General features: G+C 37.3%; 2 protein-coding genes across 6 annotated transcripts in view; one reads left to right on the top strand and one right to left on the bottom strand.

Moving 5' to 3' along the window:
- Positions 1-17,141, bottom strand: part of LOC120429711 (triple functional domain protein-like) — a 226,984-nt gene that overhangs the window by 82,237 nt on the left and 127,606 nt on the right. The gene's annotated exons all lie outside the window — the stretch shown is intronic.
- Positions 1-17,141, top strand: part of LOC120430760 (triple functional domain protein-like) — a 42,548-nt gene that overhangs the window by 21,623 nt on the left and 3,784 nt on the right. For both annotated transcript variants that reach the window (XM_039595872.2, XM_039595873.2), the window contains exons 3-4: positions 11,322-11,934; positions 16,478-17,140. In XM_039595872.2, coding sequence (XP_039451806.1) covers positions 11,322-11,934; positions 16,478-17,140 — 1,276 coding nt within the window. The remainder of the gene's footprint in view (positions 1-11,321; positions 11,935-16,477; position 17,141) is intronic.

The raw sequence follows: 17,141 nt of genomic DNA, 5'->3' as shown, positions 1-17,141 counted from the left end.
ATACTGTATGTTTTGTGTTTTTCCGTCATATTTTTTCGACTTTCTCAAAAAACAAATGTGTTTGTACATTTTTAATGCACTTATTTTTTTAAGTGTTAGTTTGTTTGATTAAGTTTCCAATCTTAAACACAGCAATTCCTCATGAAAACAGCAAGAAAAAAAAACAAAAGTGCTCGGATCGGGCTCAAAATTTTTCTGAGAGTTCCCTGGCCGAAATAATTTGACCCGTATTTTTTTTGTTTGGCCATTAGTGTGACCCACGCCGTGTTAGGGTGGTCCAAAAATGGCCATTTTTGTCAATTTTCGCAAAAACTACTTTTTCGAAAAATATAACTCCTCGCCATTTCAACCGAAAGAAAAATAGTAAGAAGTTTCAAAAATCTAGCCTAACATGTGAAAAGCGCGTGGGAAACTTTAAAATGCCGTTTTGACGGTGTCTGGAAATATTTTTAGCGGATTTCACGGACATTTTTACGTAACATACTAAAAATGGAAGGAGTTCATTTACAGTATTCCAAAATATGATTTTTTGAAAATAAAATCCGCGTTTTTCGACGCGCCGCCCGCAAATACGATAAAATAACGAAATTGGCAAAAAATCAACTTTTTTCACTAAAACGGCGATCACTTTAAAATTTCAGGGTCAGGTTCATGTTAGGGTACCAAAATTTTCGTAATTGAAATACGCAACTTTTGGTACCCAGGCATGTATAGGACATCGCTGAAATTTTAAAGTTATCGCAGCTTTAGTGATTTTTTTTTTGCCGATTTCTTCATTTTATTGTATTTGCGCGCGGCGCGTCGAAAAACACGGATTTTATTTTCAAAAAATCATATCTCGGAATCCTGTTAATGAACTCCTCCCATTTTTTAGTATGTTAAGTAAAAATGTCCGTGGAATCCGTCAAAATGGCATTTTTAAGTTTCATACGCTCTTTTCATATGTAGGCTAGATTTTTGAAACTTCTTACTATTTTTCTTTGAAAGGCCAACTTATCACCTTTCATTTGCGTATAAGACAATTGAAATCGGTTGAAATGGCGAGGAGTTATGATTTGTCGAAAAAAGTGGTTTTTGCGAAAATCGACGAAAATTGCCATTTTTTGGACCACTTTAATACGGCGTAGGTCTCCTAATGGCAAAAAAAAAACGGGTCTAATTATTTCGGCCAGATAACACTCAGAAAAAATGTTTTTTTCTATGCTGTTTTCGTGAGGAATTGCTGTATAAACATGTGTTTTTTTGTTTTATTTTTTTTTTCGCAAAAATGATTTTTTTTTTTGTAAAATCGCGATAACTCGTGATGTTTATAAGCAAACCCCTTATGTCTATATATCAAAATTTTTTTATTGTCTGTTCTACAACTTTGTAAAACATTGTTACACTCTTAAAAATAACCCTGCAAAGTTAAAAAAAAAACACGAAATTTTAAAATGAAAAATTTTGTTCTCAATGAAAAAATTACCCTTCTGGGTCAATGTAGATTCGAAAAGTACATTAAATTTCCCATAAAATAACATGTTCGAAAAATTTTCACAATCGAGTAACGGAAAATAGCAGAGTTTTTTTTAAACTTTTCTAGTGCTTTTTTCGTTGAAAAATACGTTTATTCGGAATTCTGAGTACGCCATCAAATCGGGCGTCCAATTTTACATAAAAGTCCCTTTTACACCAAATTTCTATCTCATCACCGTTTCAGGCTGCAAATTATTGAAAAACACCTCTTTTTCGAATGCTCAAAAATGAAAGGGGTCGTACCGCCCCTCCGTCACGAGATATCAAAAAAACGGACCTCGGATTCGTGATCAGGGACAAAAGTTACCCCTGAGGACAAAGTTTCACGCAAATTTAAGAGGGGTCGGGGCAACTTTTCCCGATTTCGTGTGAGTTGGTAGAGAATTACCCCTATTGAATGGCCATATCTAGCATCCCAAAGGCCGTATCAACAATGTTTAAAAAGCAAATTTTTGTGAATTTTATCAGCCCTGCGATTTTTTTTTCAGAAATGGGCAAAAATAGACTTTTTTTAATGGTTAAATTGCGACCTAAAAATAACTTCAACTTGAAAACGATGCACTTTACAAAATGCTACTACTTCTTTATGTATAATTTGATTTAATAAAAAAAAATCGGAAAGATGTTTTGATTTTTTTTCCTATTTTTAATCATTGCTTGGTCAAAGATTTTTGCCCTTTTCTGAAATTATCTGAAGAGATGGCATTTCATTTTCTCTAAAACTCACAATAAATATTGCTTTTAATCAAATTAATTTTTAATGACAGAAGTGATTTGAAAAAATCACCAAATTGATTAAAATTATTAAAAAGTGCATAATTGACAAAGGGAGCGCGTGGTCGTGGAAATGTTCGGAGTGAAAAGTGAGTGAAGTGAGGAGGAGATTGGCAGCGCGCACGCCTTGCAGGAATATTCGTGTTTCGAGCGTATTTTTTTTGCCAGTGATTAGTGTTATTTGTATTGCCTAATTGTTTTGTGATTCTAAAAGCCCTTCCTATATCATCGTTGATCAGAAGGTACGGCGTCGGGTAAATTGTGTAATAATTTTTTAAATAATGTGTTCAACTTTCACGGTGAAAAACTCATTTCTTTTGGATCGTTTATCGAAAAACACGCTGACATTTAGGATAGACCATTAGCGCGCGTTTTGGATTTTTTTTATTCCATTGTGAGTAGCGGGATCTCGCGATTACTCTGCAAAGTGTTTTTCGGAGCCTTTTATTTGATATTTTATTTTTCATATGTCCTTTTTTATTATATAATGTATTCCAACTGGCAGTTTTAGTATTAACTCATCAAACTATCGATTTTATGAAGAGTAAAACGTATTTTATTTACTATTTTTGAAATTTGCTCGCGTTATCTAAATTGTGCAAACAGCAAAAATATACTGATAAGTCCAGCCCATAGCACTACTGCTCGGTTGGCACGTGTTCGTTAAAAAAAATCTTTTTAAATAATCAGTTATTTATCTTTCCGCAGCCGGCTGTCTAAGATTTAAAATTTTCAACCGATAAAAAAAATGCTCATGGTCACATCACTGCCACTCGTGAATCCTGACCTCATACCCATCTACTAACCTCCTCAAATCTCACGTCGGCGATGCAGTCGATTGTGCGGTCTCTATCACTCAAGAATCAGACTTACATTCCCATCCACTTCCCCGTGACCCTACCACTGGTCCTGGCCGGCGCCGGTATTGATCAGCATGATAGGGGCCTTTGAGAAATTGCGAAGCGAGGAAAGATAGCGCCCACTCATCTTCCACGGCTCGTGAATGTAACTTCTGGAGGTCCTGGTCAATAACGAAGTAGCAACTGCTTATGCTTATGCTTAAATTGATTAAAATTATTAAATAATGTTCATTAAATAATGTCTTTGCTCAAAATTTCTCAAATGTTTGTGGTCTTAAATGTTCGTCTCTGCCGCCCCTATGGAAACATTTGCACATCCAACAGTCGTCGATCGCTTCAGGGGATTTAAATCCGGAAACGACGTTATAGACTGCTATCTCAGTCATTTACTGTAATGATGTATGTAGGTACATTTTGTTTTTGGAAAAGAAGTATAGTTTCTGCAAAGCAATACTATTTTCTTTTTCGACGAGCGTTTTTGCAAAGTAATGAAGTGTTTTGAAATTTTCTATGTTTCATAAATTGCTTCAAAACATGTTTTTTTCAGCTAGTTTCTTTCTTGTCTTGCTACAATTGCAATTCCCTCAAGAAAAGTTCCTCGATCCCTTCAACGTGAATGGGCCCAACTCTGCACATTTTTATGTTCGCATTCTTTTTGCGCTTCACCGCGCCATGTAAAGAAAACGCTCGCATTTTTTCTTTATTTTTTCCATTTTTTTGTTTTACTTTTTTTTGTTTCAATTTTTGCAAGTCAAGTGTGGCTCGCGGGGGGCGCTTCGTTATGAAAGCCATCGGCATGTGTGTGTGTATAATTGATATTCACCTCCTCTGCTGCTACCATATGATTCAACGGACCGGTGAAAGAAAGTGACGTTGGACGTCGGAAAAGCGAAATGCGGCACAGGCACCAGGGACGACGATCGAGAGAAGGAGAAAGGAGAGTGTTTTGATTGGGGCGTTACTTGCAACGCAATGCGGGCCAACACGAGTCTTTTTTTTGCGAGGGGAGGAACAATGAGGAAGTGCATTTGAAATGGAGCGATCGATTGACTCGGTTTTGGAGCGATTTAAAAAAATTGTCAAATTACGATTTTGTGTATGTGTAATGCATACACCTCTGAAACATCTGTAAAATTACATATATTCACGTGTAATTTTACATTTTCCACATAACTTTACGTAAAATTACAACGGAAACTAAGTATTATTCATAAATAAAAAATTTCTACCTTTCAAAATTAATCTTTGTTTTACTTTGTGTCCGATAAGTTTGTTGTGTTTTGATTTTGTGATTTCCAAAAGTCAATGTTTTGCCTTCCTCACCTCGAAAAATGAACTTCTTAATTCGACCTCGTAGACCCACCTTCATGTATACCTATCGACTCAGAATCAAATTCTGAACAAATGTCTGTGCGTGTGTCTGGATGTGAGTCCGTGCACCGAAAAATATGCACTCGATTATATCCGGACTGACTGTACCGATTTGAACCGTTTTGGTCTCATTCGATTCGTCTTGGGGTCCCATAAGGCCCTAGTTAATATCATAACGTTTAGTAAAGCACCTCAAAAGTTATGCTAAAAAAACGATTCTGGCAAAAGTTTGAAAGATTGTAAAAAGGGTGGTTTTTGTAACAAGCCCCGTCTGATCATACATTTTTAGAAAGGTATTTCAAAGACCTTTCTAATGAGCTCAAAACATTGAAGATCTGATAGCCCTATCAAAAGTTATGAGCACTTAAGTGTCATTTGTACTCATTTTAGAGGCCGGATCTCAAATATTTTGATGAAAAATTTGTCCGGGTCCATCATGCGACCCGTCGTTAGTTAGATAATCAAAAGACCTTTCAAATGAGCCTAAACATCGAAGATCTGACAACCCTATCCAATGTTATTAGCACTTAAGTGTTATTTACACACTTTTTGGAGGCCGGATCTCAAATATTTTGATAAAAACGTTGTCCGGATCTATCATGCGACCTGTCGTTGAATAGGTAATTAAAAGACCTTTTCAACGAGTTCAAAAGATTCAAGATCTGGTAACCCTATCAAAAGTTATAAGCACATAAGTGCCCTGAATTTTGAAGATCTGACTACCCAATCCGCCCTTTTGTATCAACTTTGGATAGCATTACCCACTAAATGTGAGGAAGGCACCAACCTGGATTAAGTAACGTTTTTCTTTAAACATTGGTTGACCATAAACCAAAATATTTTAACTCAAACGATTCATCGAAGTCAACACAGAAACACAGAGAAATGATTGTAATTTTACTTCTGGGAATGGTGACTGATTTTGCGTAATGAAAACTTCAGTTTCTGTTGAATTTCCGTTTTTGCACATAATTTTAGATAAAATCACAAAGAAGTAATATTTAACAATACAATTTCCAAACTTTTGAAAATTCAACTTTTTTTATACTATGAAGGATAAAGCAAATGTTGTAACTTTATTAATTTATGTTTTTTTTTAACATTGGATAACAATTATGAACAGTTTCGATTTAGTGTGGTGACTGTATTGATCTGTGAAAATATACTTTGGTTTGTATTTTTTTACATTTTCTGACTGGCTGAAAACATGTAATTAAAATCAAATAATTTTTTGAATGAAATATTATCTCATTTACAGAATTAAAAGGATCGTCTGATACAAATTAAACTTTTCCATAATTTCTCTGCCGGCCAGTGAGTGTTGGCTTAGTTCAAAATATATAAATCTGACTGGTGATAAAAATAAAAGTAAGACTATCTTCAGAATCTTCTTTCATTTGTTATCTTTTTCATGTCCTTGGAAACTATAATCATAATCTTTAGAGATTTGGGCACAGGGCAGTATATTTTAAGAATTTGAAACAGAAACATTATTGCACACATCTTATTCAAGGTGAAATCAAAAAAGGGAAAGCACCAAAGAAATGAAACAGAATTTGTCAGCAGCTCAAATGAGCTTTCCATCCCATTCAGGTTAAGCGCAGCCCACCTCTCAACGAAACTCTGGTTTTCAGCGTTTCTGGTGGTGCCCAAAGACGAAAGAAAATCTGGCCAGCCAACAGAGGCAGAAGAAAAGCCGGTTAACCCTCTACTATTCAGGGGTTTAAATATATTTTTGTTTGTTTTATTTTTTTAAATGCACATTCCTTTTCCTTTCTATTGGATTTCAGATATTTTGAAAAAATATATATCTATTTTTTTTTTTGTATTTTTTCTGTATTTTTTTTCTGGTCAAATTTGGTAAACAATATCGATTTATTATAAAATAATACTTGTAAGGGTTGTTAAGGGTTAACCCCTCGAGGACACGAGAATAAAAATAGCGCCAGATACAAGCCTTAGCACACATCATACATAATTCAGATTTTGCAAGAAATCATAAAATACCTTGTCGATTCATGGTTCCGCTCCCGAAAGTGTGACGTGGCGAGTAGGTGCGAGTGGGTGGTTGGTAAAAGAACAACAAAAAAGAAACGACATTGGCTCGTGTGCTATCAATTTAAAATTTCGTTTGCCAAAATCTACTCCAAGCTAGTTAGCAACAGTCGAACGCCGGCTTCCGGTGAAATTTTGTTTAATCATTACCCAATATTAGGGGGCCTAGCGGTACCAGCAGCCGTTTTCAGTCGTGGGTTTATATTTTGGCTGCCACTCAGGTGACTCAATCAATGTTTGGGGGTTTGTCGTTGTGCATGTATAGCAACACTAGAACGCCAATTTGGAGAAGAGGATGCAGTGCCGGAAATGCATCGCATTTGGGGACGTCAAAGTTGATCGCCATAAAGCGCAAACAGACCATAAAAATATAACGATGGCATGATTCCTTTTTTATTGGCATCGTTATTAAGATTGTTTGGCTTAGCATGAAAATAAAAAAAAAACGACTGCCAGATTCTTTTGAATTGTGATGTTTGGGGGACAAGCATTAAGTGGTTATTATGTTTGATTTCAAAGCTTGAAAAAATAATAATGGCGTAATATTGTGTTTGAGGAATTATTGGATTAAACATCTATTGGAAATATGCTGCCAAGCTGCTGGCGACCTGCAAAAAACGAGAAAAAAAGATTTTCCTTCAGATAATCGAAATTCGGATAAAAATGACAGACTGTAAATTCAAACGTATTATGTGAAAATCTTGTTTTTTTTTCTAGAGATGTAAACACAATTTGGTTCTCTCCAGAAGTGCATGTTTTCAACAAAGTAGTACAGTCATCCCACATATTCGGAACACCCACAAATTCGGAACACTTTTGTGGTAATTTGTCAATAGGATGCAAAATGTAACTTTTCTGTCGTCCCTGCTATTTTTAGGACCTTTATTTGAACATTCTCTTACTATTTCACTAGTAAAAATTGTATTTTTTGAACAAAAAAACTCATTTCAAGACTATTTTATCCAGAGCAACAAAACACTGCTCCAAATTGCCTGTTTCATAATTGTGGGATGTTATTGTGCCTCCCACAATTGTGGAACACCTGAATTTAATTGATATTTTCACAAAAAAAGTTACCAGACCATGTTTAAAACATCACTTAGTTTGAGTTTTATTGGTTTCATAGCGTGAAGTAATTTTTTTTTGTAAAAAATGTGTACTCCTGGAGAAAAAAAAGTTTGTTTACATCGTAAGAAAAAAGTGTTCCGAATTTGTGGATTTTAAGGGTCAATGTTTTTCTTTAAACACTTGATATAAAACGTGAAAATGTACAGCAAGTCTATACATCAATCGAAAGATCGCAAGAAAAGCTTTCACATGAAGGAAAAAGCAAATCATTATGTTCAATTATCGATTTTCTATGATTTGTTGAACATTGGCAGATCTGTAAACTGTTCCGAATATGAGGGATGACTGTAGCTCCAATAAAACTCTAGCTCAATAATTGTTTTAAGAACTAGATCCCCAGTCCCAACGTGATCTCAGGACCCAAAAAGGATTTAATAAAAATAAGTCAGAAAGAATGGATTTTAGATGATTTATCAATTTATATCCACAGAGTAAAAAAAGTTGAATTGTTGAAAGATTGGAAAAAAATATGGTTGGACAAAACCACTTTAGAAATAATTTAGCCTCATTGTATGTGTTTTCGCAATTCGCAATTTTCAGTGTAAGAACGGGCCTTGACCGATCTTATGCACTAGGTTCCCGACGAACACGCACTGCCCTTACACCTACATCTCACCCTTGCTCTGAGTCAGTACGAGCAGCACGCTAGAACACGCTTTGAGTGTTCGTGCCAGGCATGCACACCTTCTTTTCCGGTTACGCATTTTAACTCGGCCGGGGGTGGTACATTACGTAGGGTTTGATGTAAGTATAAGCGCCTAACCATTTAAAGTGTGCCTAACAACTTTCATTAAAGCAAAAAACTGTTTTATTTTGAGTTTGAAATCAAAAACTAGTTGTTATTTTACTGTGTATTGTTTTCTCCTTAAGTATTTCCTAGTGTTGAGTCGTGTTTATATGTTGCTACTTCTTTTGTCGCGGTGTTTTGTTACAATTTTTGGTCCTAAGCATGTTATAAAAGTTTACCAAAAGTACAATAGTAATATTTGTGCTAATTATTTGATCATTCCAAAAATTGAGTAAGGGCTCAAACCTCACTTGTTTTTAAAGAAAAGGGTGAAGAATGAAAACAATGGACAGTGAAAGAAATATACTATTTGAAGTATCAATAGTAAAAGAAAGATATTTATGTATGAAGTAAGAAATTAACAATAGTTAATAAATAGAGGTAACAAACAAGCTTAGATTGTATTAGGGCAATTTATAGGGCATGAAAAATGAAAAATTATTCAAATAGATAAATAAAGAAAAGGGTCATGATAAACAAAATTGACATCGCTGCCAAATTAAGGGAAAGCAGACAGTTTGTTAAAGCAGACAGTTTGTTACAATTGGTAAAATAGAGTGAAAAAGCGTTGAGAAATAAGAGAATCAAATGAGTAAAATCGAAATCAAATGGAGGATAGTAAACAGAAGCCGCATTAGAAAATCAGTGAAACAAAATAAACAGAAGATAGGTGGTAGCTGAAATGGAAAGAAGATAAACCCCGTTGTGCGATGTTTCAGGTACATCCACAGCAGTTGACTCAACATACTGCGAATCAAAACAATACCGTCTACAATCACAAATTACTTCCCTTTCCCACATTGTCGCGCCCCTTTCTTTTAGCCGTCTCGACTTTGACCCGCGGTGGTCAAAGGTTTACGATCCGTTTCCACAGGCCACCAGCTAGGTCATCATGAAAACCAAGCCAACGTGGAGGTAAGAAAATAGGACACTTGCAAGGAACCAGAGCTATACTGTCTTGATCAAGTATGATCTAACAGGACTACGGACGTAGTCAGTGACGCTCCTTCCAGGATGTTCCTCGCCTGAGCGTCAACTGAAGAGGTATCATCAGCATCATTCGCACTTGGCCTGCAATTTAGCCTCATTGTATGTGTTATAAGTAAAATCATATATAAACAGATTTCAATTTACACATTTTTAATGGTACTATTACACATTTTCCATGATTTTTAGTACTATCTTAGTTAATTCTATGTTCAAACATTTTTTTGAAAAATGTGTCCATGTATGTCAATAGCTGAAAACATTTTTCACAAATTGCTGAGCAAATTCTCTTAAATTTTCCCTACTAGACAGTGAAAGCCGAGCAAATGGTTGCCGAGATATAGCATTGCCTAACATTTCAGAAGGTCTTAAAACATAAATTTTGGCCTTTTGATAATGAAATTTCGAAAATATCAGTGGGCCTTGCAAGGGGAGTATTATATAAATCGTTAGGGGCAGGGGGGCAGAATGGACCATCCTTGGTTTTGGGCTTTAGAATGGATTTAGACCAACTGTAAGGCAAGGGTCTTATAAAAGACGTCAAATAACATCACCACACCGAAAACGACGTTTGAATTGTGAGCAAAAATGTTACATTGTTGACAAAACCACGCAAATGCTGTTTATTTCGAGATTCTTAAATAAGCTTTCTCGAAGTAAGATTGTTTGAAAAAGTTTGTTCAATGTTTATAATGTTACCAGGAGCTATAACGAAGGTAATCAAACAACAATTTTCTATTTGAGAATGATATCTTCAGAAATGGTCGTACATGAATATGTTTCAAAAATCGAAAATTTCATTTCATATAAGGTTTCTGAAATTAATGCTTGAATGGCTATAAATTGGATGCGGCGCGTTTTATCGAAAAAAAGAAAATTTTTTTAGCTTGCAAATATTTAATTGCTTTTATTTTTTTAAATCAGAATGCATTTTCATTATAGATGAAAAATCATGATTTTTTCATAATTTTGTAAATCTGTAAAAAAATGCCTACACTTCTCTGAGGCTCGAAACATGCTTATTATCATGCTTATTAATTGCTCGTCGTTCTATACCCTTAGTGACGTGATGGTAGCAAGGGCGTCTATGCGAAGTGTCCCTTCACCCACTACAAATTTCAGGCGATTAGCGAGGAAATAGCGAAACCATTTTGTTCCATGCGCCGGCATTTTTGGCATTAAAATTCGTGCAAAAAAAACTTATGTACGAGGGTGTACAGATTGACCAAGCCACGTAGCTTAGAAGTAACGCTTTCGCCTCGTAAGCAGTAGATCGGGGTTCAAATCTCGGCTTGAAACAACACAACTGGTGATCGTTTCTCTTCTGGATTTGATTCCGTAGTAAAGGGAAGGTGTGCATCGTCACAAGCTGGACCTTATCAACGACACCTTAGGAAGGTGGCCTATGGCATGCTAACATTAACCTTATAATGTTTACATTAGTTAAGTAAAAAAACTGCCACTGAATCCGCTTTGTAAATGCCGATGCGGCGTTCCTCTCAGGAACTGGGAAAGATTTACTTTACTTTTTACTTGTACAGATTAAGAAGTAAAATATGATCAATTTGTTCACCTGGCACTCACATGTGTTTCAGCATTTTTCGAGACGATATTTGTCTGATCAGTTCGAATCCCGGAGTGGATGGAAGCTAGTTAAAAAAAAAAAACGTTTGGATTGGCTCACCGTTTCAAGCTTTTGGACACTTTGTTTCGAGTAGGAATTTTGCATTAGAGAACGCCAAGGCCATTGTGTAGAACGAACAAAATTCACAATATAATTTATCTGCTTATTTCAAAAGGCTGTACAAATATTCAATTTGTTTCTTTTCTCTCTTAACTTCCAGCGATGAAAGCAAAAGCCATGGCTTCACCATCGTCATCGACATGCGCGGCAACAGCAACACGGCGGCGAGCGCGAAGATGATCCTGAAGGTGCTGCAGGAGAGTTTCGGCCAGGACCACATACACCAGGCGGTGATCATCAAGCCGGACAACTTTTGGCAGAAGCAACGGTCGGCGATCGCGAGCAGCAAGTACAAGTTCGAGACGACCACGGTTTCGATCAATCTGCTGAGTAAAGTGGTCGAACCGTCGCAGCTGACGTCCGACTTTGATGGGTTCCTGCATTACGATCACAACCTGTGGATCGATCTGCGGGTGGCGTTCGAAGATTTTCTATGGCAGGCAAGTGACATTCTGGACCGGATCGATGATCTGCAGGAGGACTTGCAGCACTCGGACTTTCCGGAGGACGTCAACAGTGCCAAGCACAGCAGCGAAGCCCACAACGAAATGAAGAGGAAGGTTTTGAAGCTGCCGATCGAGGATCTGGATCTGCAGGGTCAAAAGCTGCTGGGGAAGTTTACCTCGTACTCGAATCGGAACGACGAAAGTTGCCACTCGACGTCGTCGCCCTCCAAGTGTCACAATCCGGATATTTCTTCCGCGCTGAACCAGGTTAGTACGCCGATGAGGGTCGTAAAAAATAATCCGCATTTCCCAGAGTGTAAACAATGTGGTGGCGGCAGCACTAGAGACTATTTTAAAATCCGCTCCAAACCAGAAAAAAGGTGGCCAACACGAACGCCAACGATGAAAATTGGACCACGATCTGCGAGAAATAAAAAAGTAGAGATGGACGATGACGGGGAAAACACGAAAAATTTCACTCTTGTTTATTCATTACAAGCGATGGCAATTAATTCGGATTTAAGCTGATTCTTGTATACACACTCGCACACCCTCACACTTTTGTTTTTCCCGGCCGGCCGCCGCCCATTTGGCTTTGAGAGCCGAGCCGGCTGCTGATGAATTGGTCGGTCAGCAGAAGAATGGGAAGAATGGGCGCCATAAACGCCATGCGAATGAGCGCGCGCACGCCGGGGCCATGAATGACTGACGGTGGAAATTATCTAATCAATTTTTCCCCGATGCTTTCAAAATTGTAATCTCGCGCGCTTTTTTTCTGTTTTCTGCTTTTTGATAATTTGGTGGAATCGCTAATAAAGAGTGTAATGACGATCGCGGATCGGACCCCTTTTTTTGTGGCGCTCTCCGGTATTGCGCATTGCGCGCATCATTATTGGCCGTTTTGGTTGGATCGAGTTGGATTTTTTTTTGTTTGGTGGTGTCATTATCGTATTGCATTACCGTCGATTACATATCAGTACATTGCAAGATACGCAGGTAGTTTTTTTGCAATTTGATGTCATTGAACGCAATGTTTTGAATGGAGCAAAGCTTCTTTAACATTGCAACATAAAATCGCATATCCGAGGGTGAATAAATGTAAACCGTTCCCAGTTAGTTGTTGAGGGAACACCCTTTATAAGTTAAAAGAATAGTTACTTATTTAAACATTAGGTGGATCTTGCTTTATAAATTAAATTTATCCAGAATAGCAAAACGTGTTTGCCAACCTTTGAAAAACATATTTCTGGAGTTTTTTTTGAAAAGGTCTTATAAACCAAATTTTCATTTTTTGCTTTTTGGGTGTTTTTGAATACCCCTGATTCAAGGCGGTTATAAAAACACCCAAAAAGCAAAAATTGAAAATTTGGTTTATAGGACCTTTTCAAAAAAAACTCCAGATTTTTGAAAAGCTGAGAAAAAAAGACTAACATTGTAAAAGGCCCAAACATTAAATATAACGCCCTTTTAAAATGTTAGTCTTGATTTGAAAATCTTGGAAACATTTTTCTCGAAAAATCGGAAAATTTCTCGAATGTTTTATATTTCAACATTGAAAATCGGACCATTGGTTGCTGAGATATCGACATAAGAAAATAGTGGGTTGTTTGGGTGAGAATTAGAAAACATCAATTTTCTTGTTTTTTAACCTTTGCATGGCAATATCTCAGCAACTAAGGGTCGTATCAACAAAGTTCAATAAAGCACAATATAGAGAAATTTTTTTTTTAAAGTGGGCAAACATGTGCACTAATTTAAAAAAAATGAAAAACTGCGACTATTTTCAAAAAAGTTACCTAAAAATGGCTTTAACTTGAAAACGGTGCACTTTATCAAAATTTCACTAAAGTACTTTTTGATTGCAAACTTAATTTTACATCGAAAAATGAAGTTGAAACATTTTTGCGACCAATTTTTCGATTTTTTGGAAAAATCAGTATTGATTCAAAAATTCATTACTCGGTCAAAGATTTTTTGCACAACCAGAAAATTTCTGAAATGTTGGCATTTAATGTCCCCTAAAAAATATTAAAAATAGTGTTTTTTTTACAAATCAAGTTTTAGTGACAAAAAGTTAAATAAAAAATCACAATTTTTTTACCGTGTATCATTTTTTCCAATGTAGTCCTTATCCATACCGAGAAATTTGCCGAAGACACCAATTCGATCAAATAAATCCTTCAAAAGATATAGATTTTTGAATGTTCATACATCATTTTTGTATGGACAGCTGCCGAATTTGTATGGAAAATTATATGGGCAAACTAATGATGCAAAATGGCTTCTTTGGGCATACAGAAGGCACCAAAAAAGTTTCAGTCGAATTTAAAAATACAAAAAAAAATCGAATGACCGAACTGCTCATATGTAAAAGTCTATGGGGAATCCAATAGTTAAAAAAACAGGACCTTTAAAAACTCTCTATATTTTTATCGGGGCGAATTTTCTTAATTTTAATGCTATTGTCAAAATCAAAATGTGAAAAGTAAGTTTTTTCGCAATTCTTAATTTTCAGTGTAAGAACGGGCCTTGACCGATCTTATGCACTAGGTTCCCGACGAACACGCACTGCCCTTACACCTACATCTCACCCTTGCTCTGAGTCAGTACGAGCAGCACGCTAGAACACGCTTTGAGTGTTCGTGCCAGGCATGCACACCTTCGTTTCCGGTTACGCATTTTAACTCGGCCGGGGGTGGTACATTACGTAGGGTTTGATGTAAGTATAAGCGCCTAACCATTTATAGTGTGCCTATCAACTTTCATTAAAGCAAAAACTGTTTTATTTATAGTTTGAATTTAAAAACTAGTTGTTATTTTACTGTGTTTTGTTTTCTCCTGAAATCTTTCCTAGTGTTGAGTCGTGTTTATATGTTACTATTTCTTTTGTCGCGGTGTTTTGTCACAATTTTTGGTCCTAAGCATGTTATAAAAGTTTACCAAAAGTACAATAGTAATATTTGTGTTAATCATTCCAAAAATTGAGTAAGGGCTCGAACCTCACTTGTTTTAAAGAAAAGGGTGAAGATTGAAAACAATAGACAGCAAAAGAGAATTTATTTTATAAAAATCAAGTATCAATAGTAAGAGAATGATGAGCGTATTTTGAAGAATAAAAATGAGAAGCTAGATGTATTAGACAATAGTTAATAAATAGAGATACAAAACAAGCTTAGATTAAAGTAATGATAATTTATAGGACAGATAAAGAATTATTCAAATAAATAAATTCGCAAAAAAAAAACAAAAAAGATTAGGCGAATGATAAATAGACTTGATATTACTAGTACATTAAGGAAAAGTATATTTTTAAGGAAAAAAAAAAACAAAGCAAAGTTTTTTACAGCAGTATCAATTGATAGAAAAGAGTGGAAAAGCTTTGAGAGATAAGAGAATCAAAAGTTAGTAAAATTAAAATCAAATGTTGGATATTAAATAGAAGAATCAGTGAAGAATTGGGAATCTGAAGAGCAAAATAATAATAGGAGATAGGTGGAAGCTGAGAATGAAGAGAAGAGAAACCCCGTTGTGCGATGTTTCAGGTACATCCACAGCAGTTGACACAACAAACTGCGAATCAAAACAATACCGTCTACAATCACAAATTACTTCCCTTTCCCACATTGTCGCGCCCCTTTCTTTTAGCCGTCTCGACTCTGACCCGCGTTGGTCAAAGGTTTACGATCCGTTTCCACAGGCCACCAGCTAGGTCACCATGAAAACCAAGCCAACGTGGAGGTAAGAAAATAGGACACTCGCAAGAAACCAGAGCTATACTGTTCTGATCAAGATAATTCGGATGATCTAACAGAACTACGGATGTAGTTAGTTACGCTCCTTCCAGGATGTTCCTTACGTGGACGTCAACCGAAGAGCACGCAACAAGGTCAGTGCCATTGCATGCTCTTAGGTATCAATCCTTGGCCTGCAATGTGGAAAGTAAGTTTTTCCATACAAATTCCCATATAAAAATACTCTATCGATCCCAAATGCTACACCATTACGAAGTTCCACATTTTGACAAGGCAGATTTGTGAAACAGATGCGTTACACGATTTTGCATGTAATATTACATTAAAACAATAAAATATACGAATGCTAATGCTTACATTATTTGTACCAAATTTTCCAATCAATAGATAATATTAAAATTCTCCAAATCGGCTTTGTTTCGATGCCTTTGGGACCACTTATGCTAACTAGATAAAAACCCCAGCAAGACATCAATTTGTTAAAGATCTGGAATTCTATGAAACGACTGAGTTAAGAAAGATTTTGATTTGAGGTCATTTACGTTTTTTGGAAACTGTTTCGTTTTACATAACCGCCAAACAAACACAAAATGTTACCCACATCGCTAGTATAGTAGCATTACATCACATTGATGGTATTATCATCTGCTAACTGTACTGGGGAACCTGTGAAATAATACAGCCACAGCCGCATATTTATACACCTCGCAGCTGTGAAGTCTTTGAATTGTCGAAAAATTTGCGGCTTTAAATCCGCCCTCCGCCACCTAGCTTAGCACCTATCAATTTTTCCATTTTTATTACTCCCCACAAGTCCGTGTTCGCCGTCGTCGTCGTCGAAAGTGCAAGTGATTCAATTATGTATCACAGTGAGTGTAGGTTTAGGTGGTGGCACTGCGCTCTTTTGTCGTACGTAATACATTCGACGTGTTGGGCTATTAAACTTAATCATCTTTTGTGGCGCGCTGCCTCTTTGTTTTGGTTTGGCGTACAATGACCGCGTTTTGTGTAACCCCGAATTCAACTAATGCTGGGTGTTTTTGCTCTCAATTTTGCAGGTTCTTCAGCAGCTCGAAACGGTGAGGAATGCCCAGCAGCAGCTGTTGAACATGTGGCAGCACAAGAAGACCACGCTGGACCAGTGCTTCCAGCTGCGTCTGTTTGAGCAGGACTGCGAGAAGATGTTCGACTGGATCCTGCACAACCGGGACGTGTTCCAGGAGACGTACGTGGAGATTGGCCACAACTACGCGCTGGCCAAGAACCTGCAGGAGGAGCACCAGCGCTTCGCCATGACATCGCGCAACGTGAGCTTCAACATCAACCGGATATTGGCCGTGGCAGGGAAGTTGATCGAGAGCAGTCACTACGCGGCGCAGCACATCCGCACGTTGGCCACGCGGCTGGACAAGACGTGGAAGGACTTTGTGACGACACTGGACGAGCGGACGGCGGTGCTCTCGCTGTCGGTGGTGTTTCATCACAAGGCGGAACAGTACACGGAGAGCGTGAGCAGCTGGGCGGCGGCCTGCGAAGCGACCATTCCAACGCCGACGAACGTGGAGAGTCTGGAGACGGCCATCCGGACGCACCAGTCGCTGTACGAGGCGATGTGCCAGGCGTACACGGAGGTGCACTCGACCAGCAAGAAGCTGCTGTACCAGCTGGATCACCTGGTGCAGGTCTGCAATCAGCCGCCGGCTGTCAACACGAGGAAGAATG

This window comes from Culex pipiens, chromosome 3 (assembly GCF_016801865.2).
Source record: "Culex pipiens pallens isolate TS chromosome 3, TS_CPP_V2, whole genome shotgun sequence".
In the NCBI taxonomy this organism is placed as follows: domain Eukaryota; kingdom Metazoa; phylum Arthropoda; class Insecta; order Diptera; family Culicidae; genus Culex; species Culex pipiens.
Note: the sequence above shows the minus strand (reverse complement) of the source record. Positions and strands in the feature narration are given on the sequence as shown.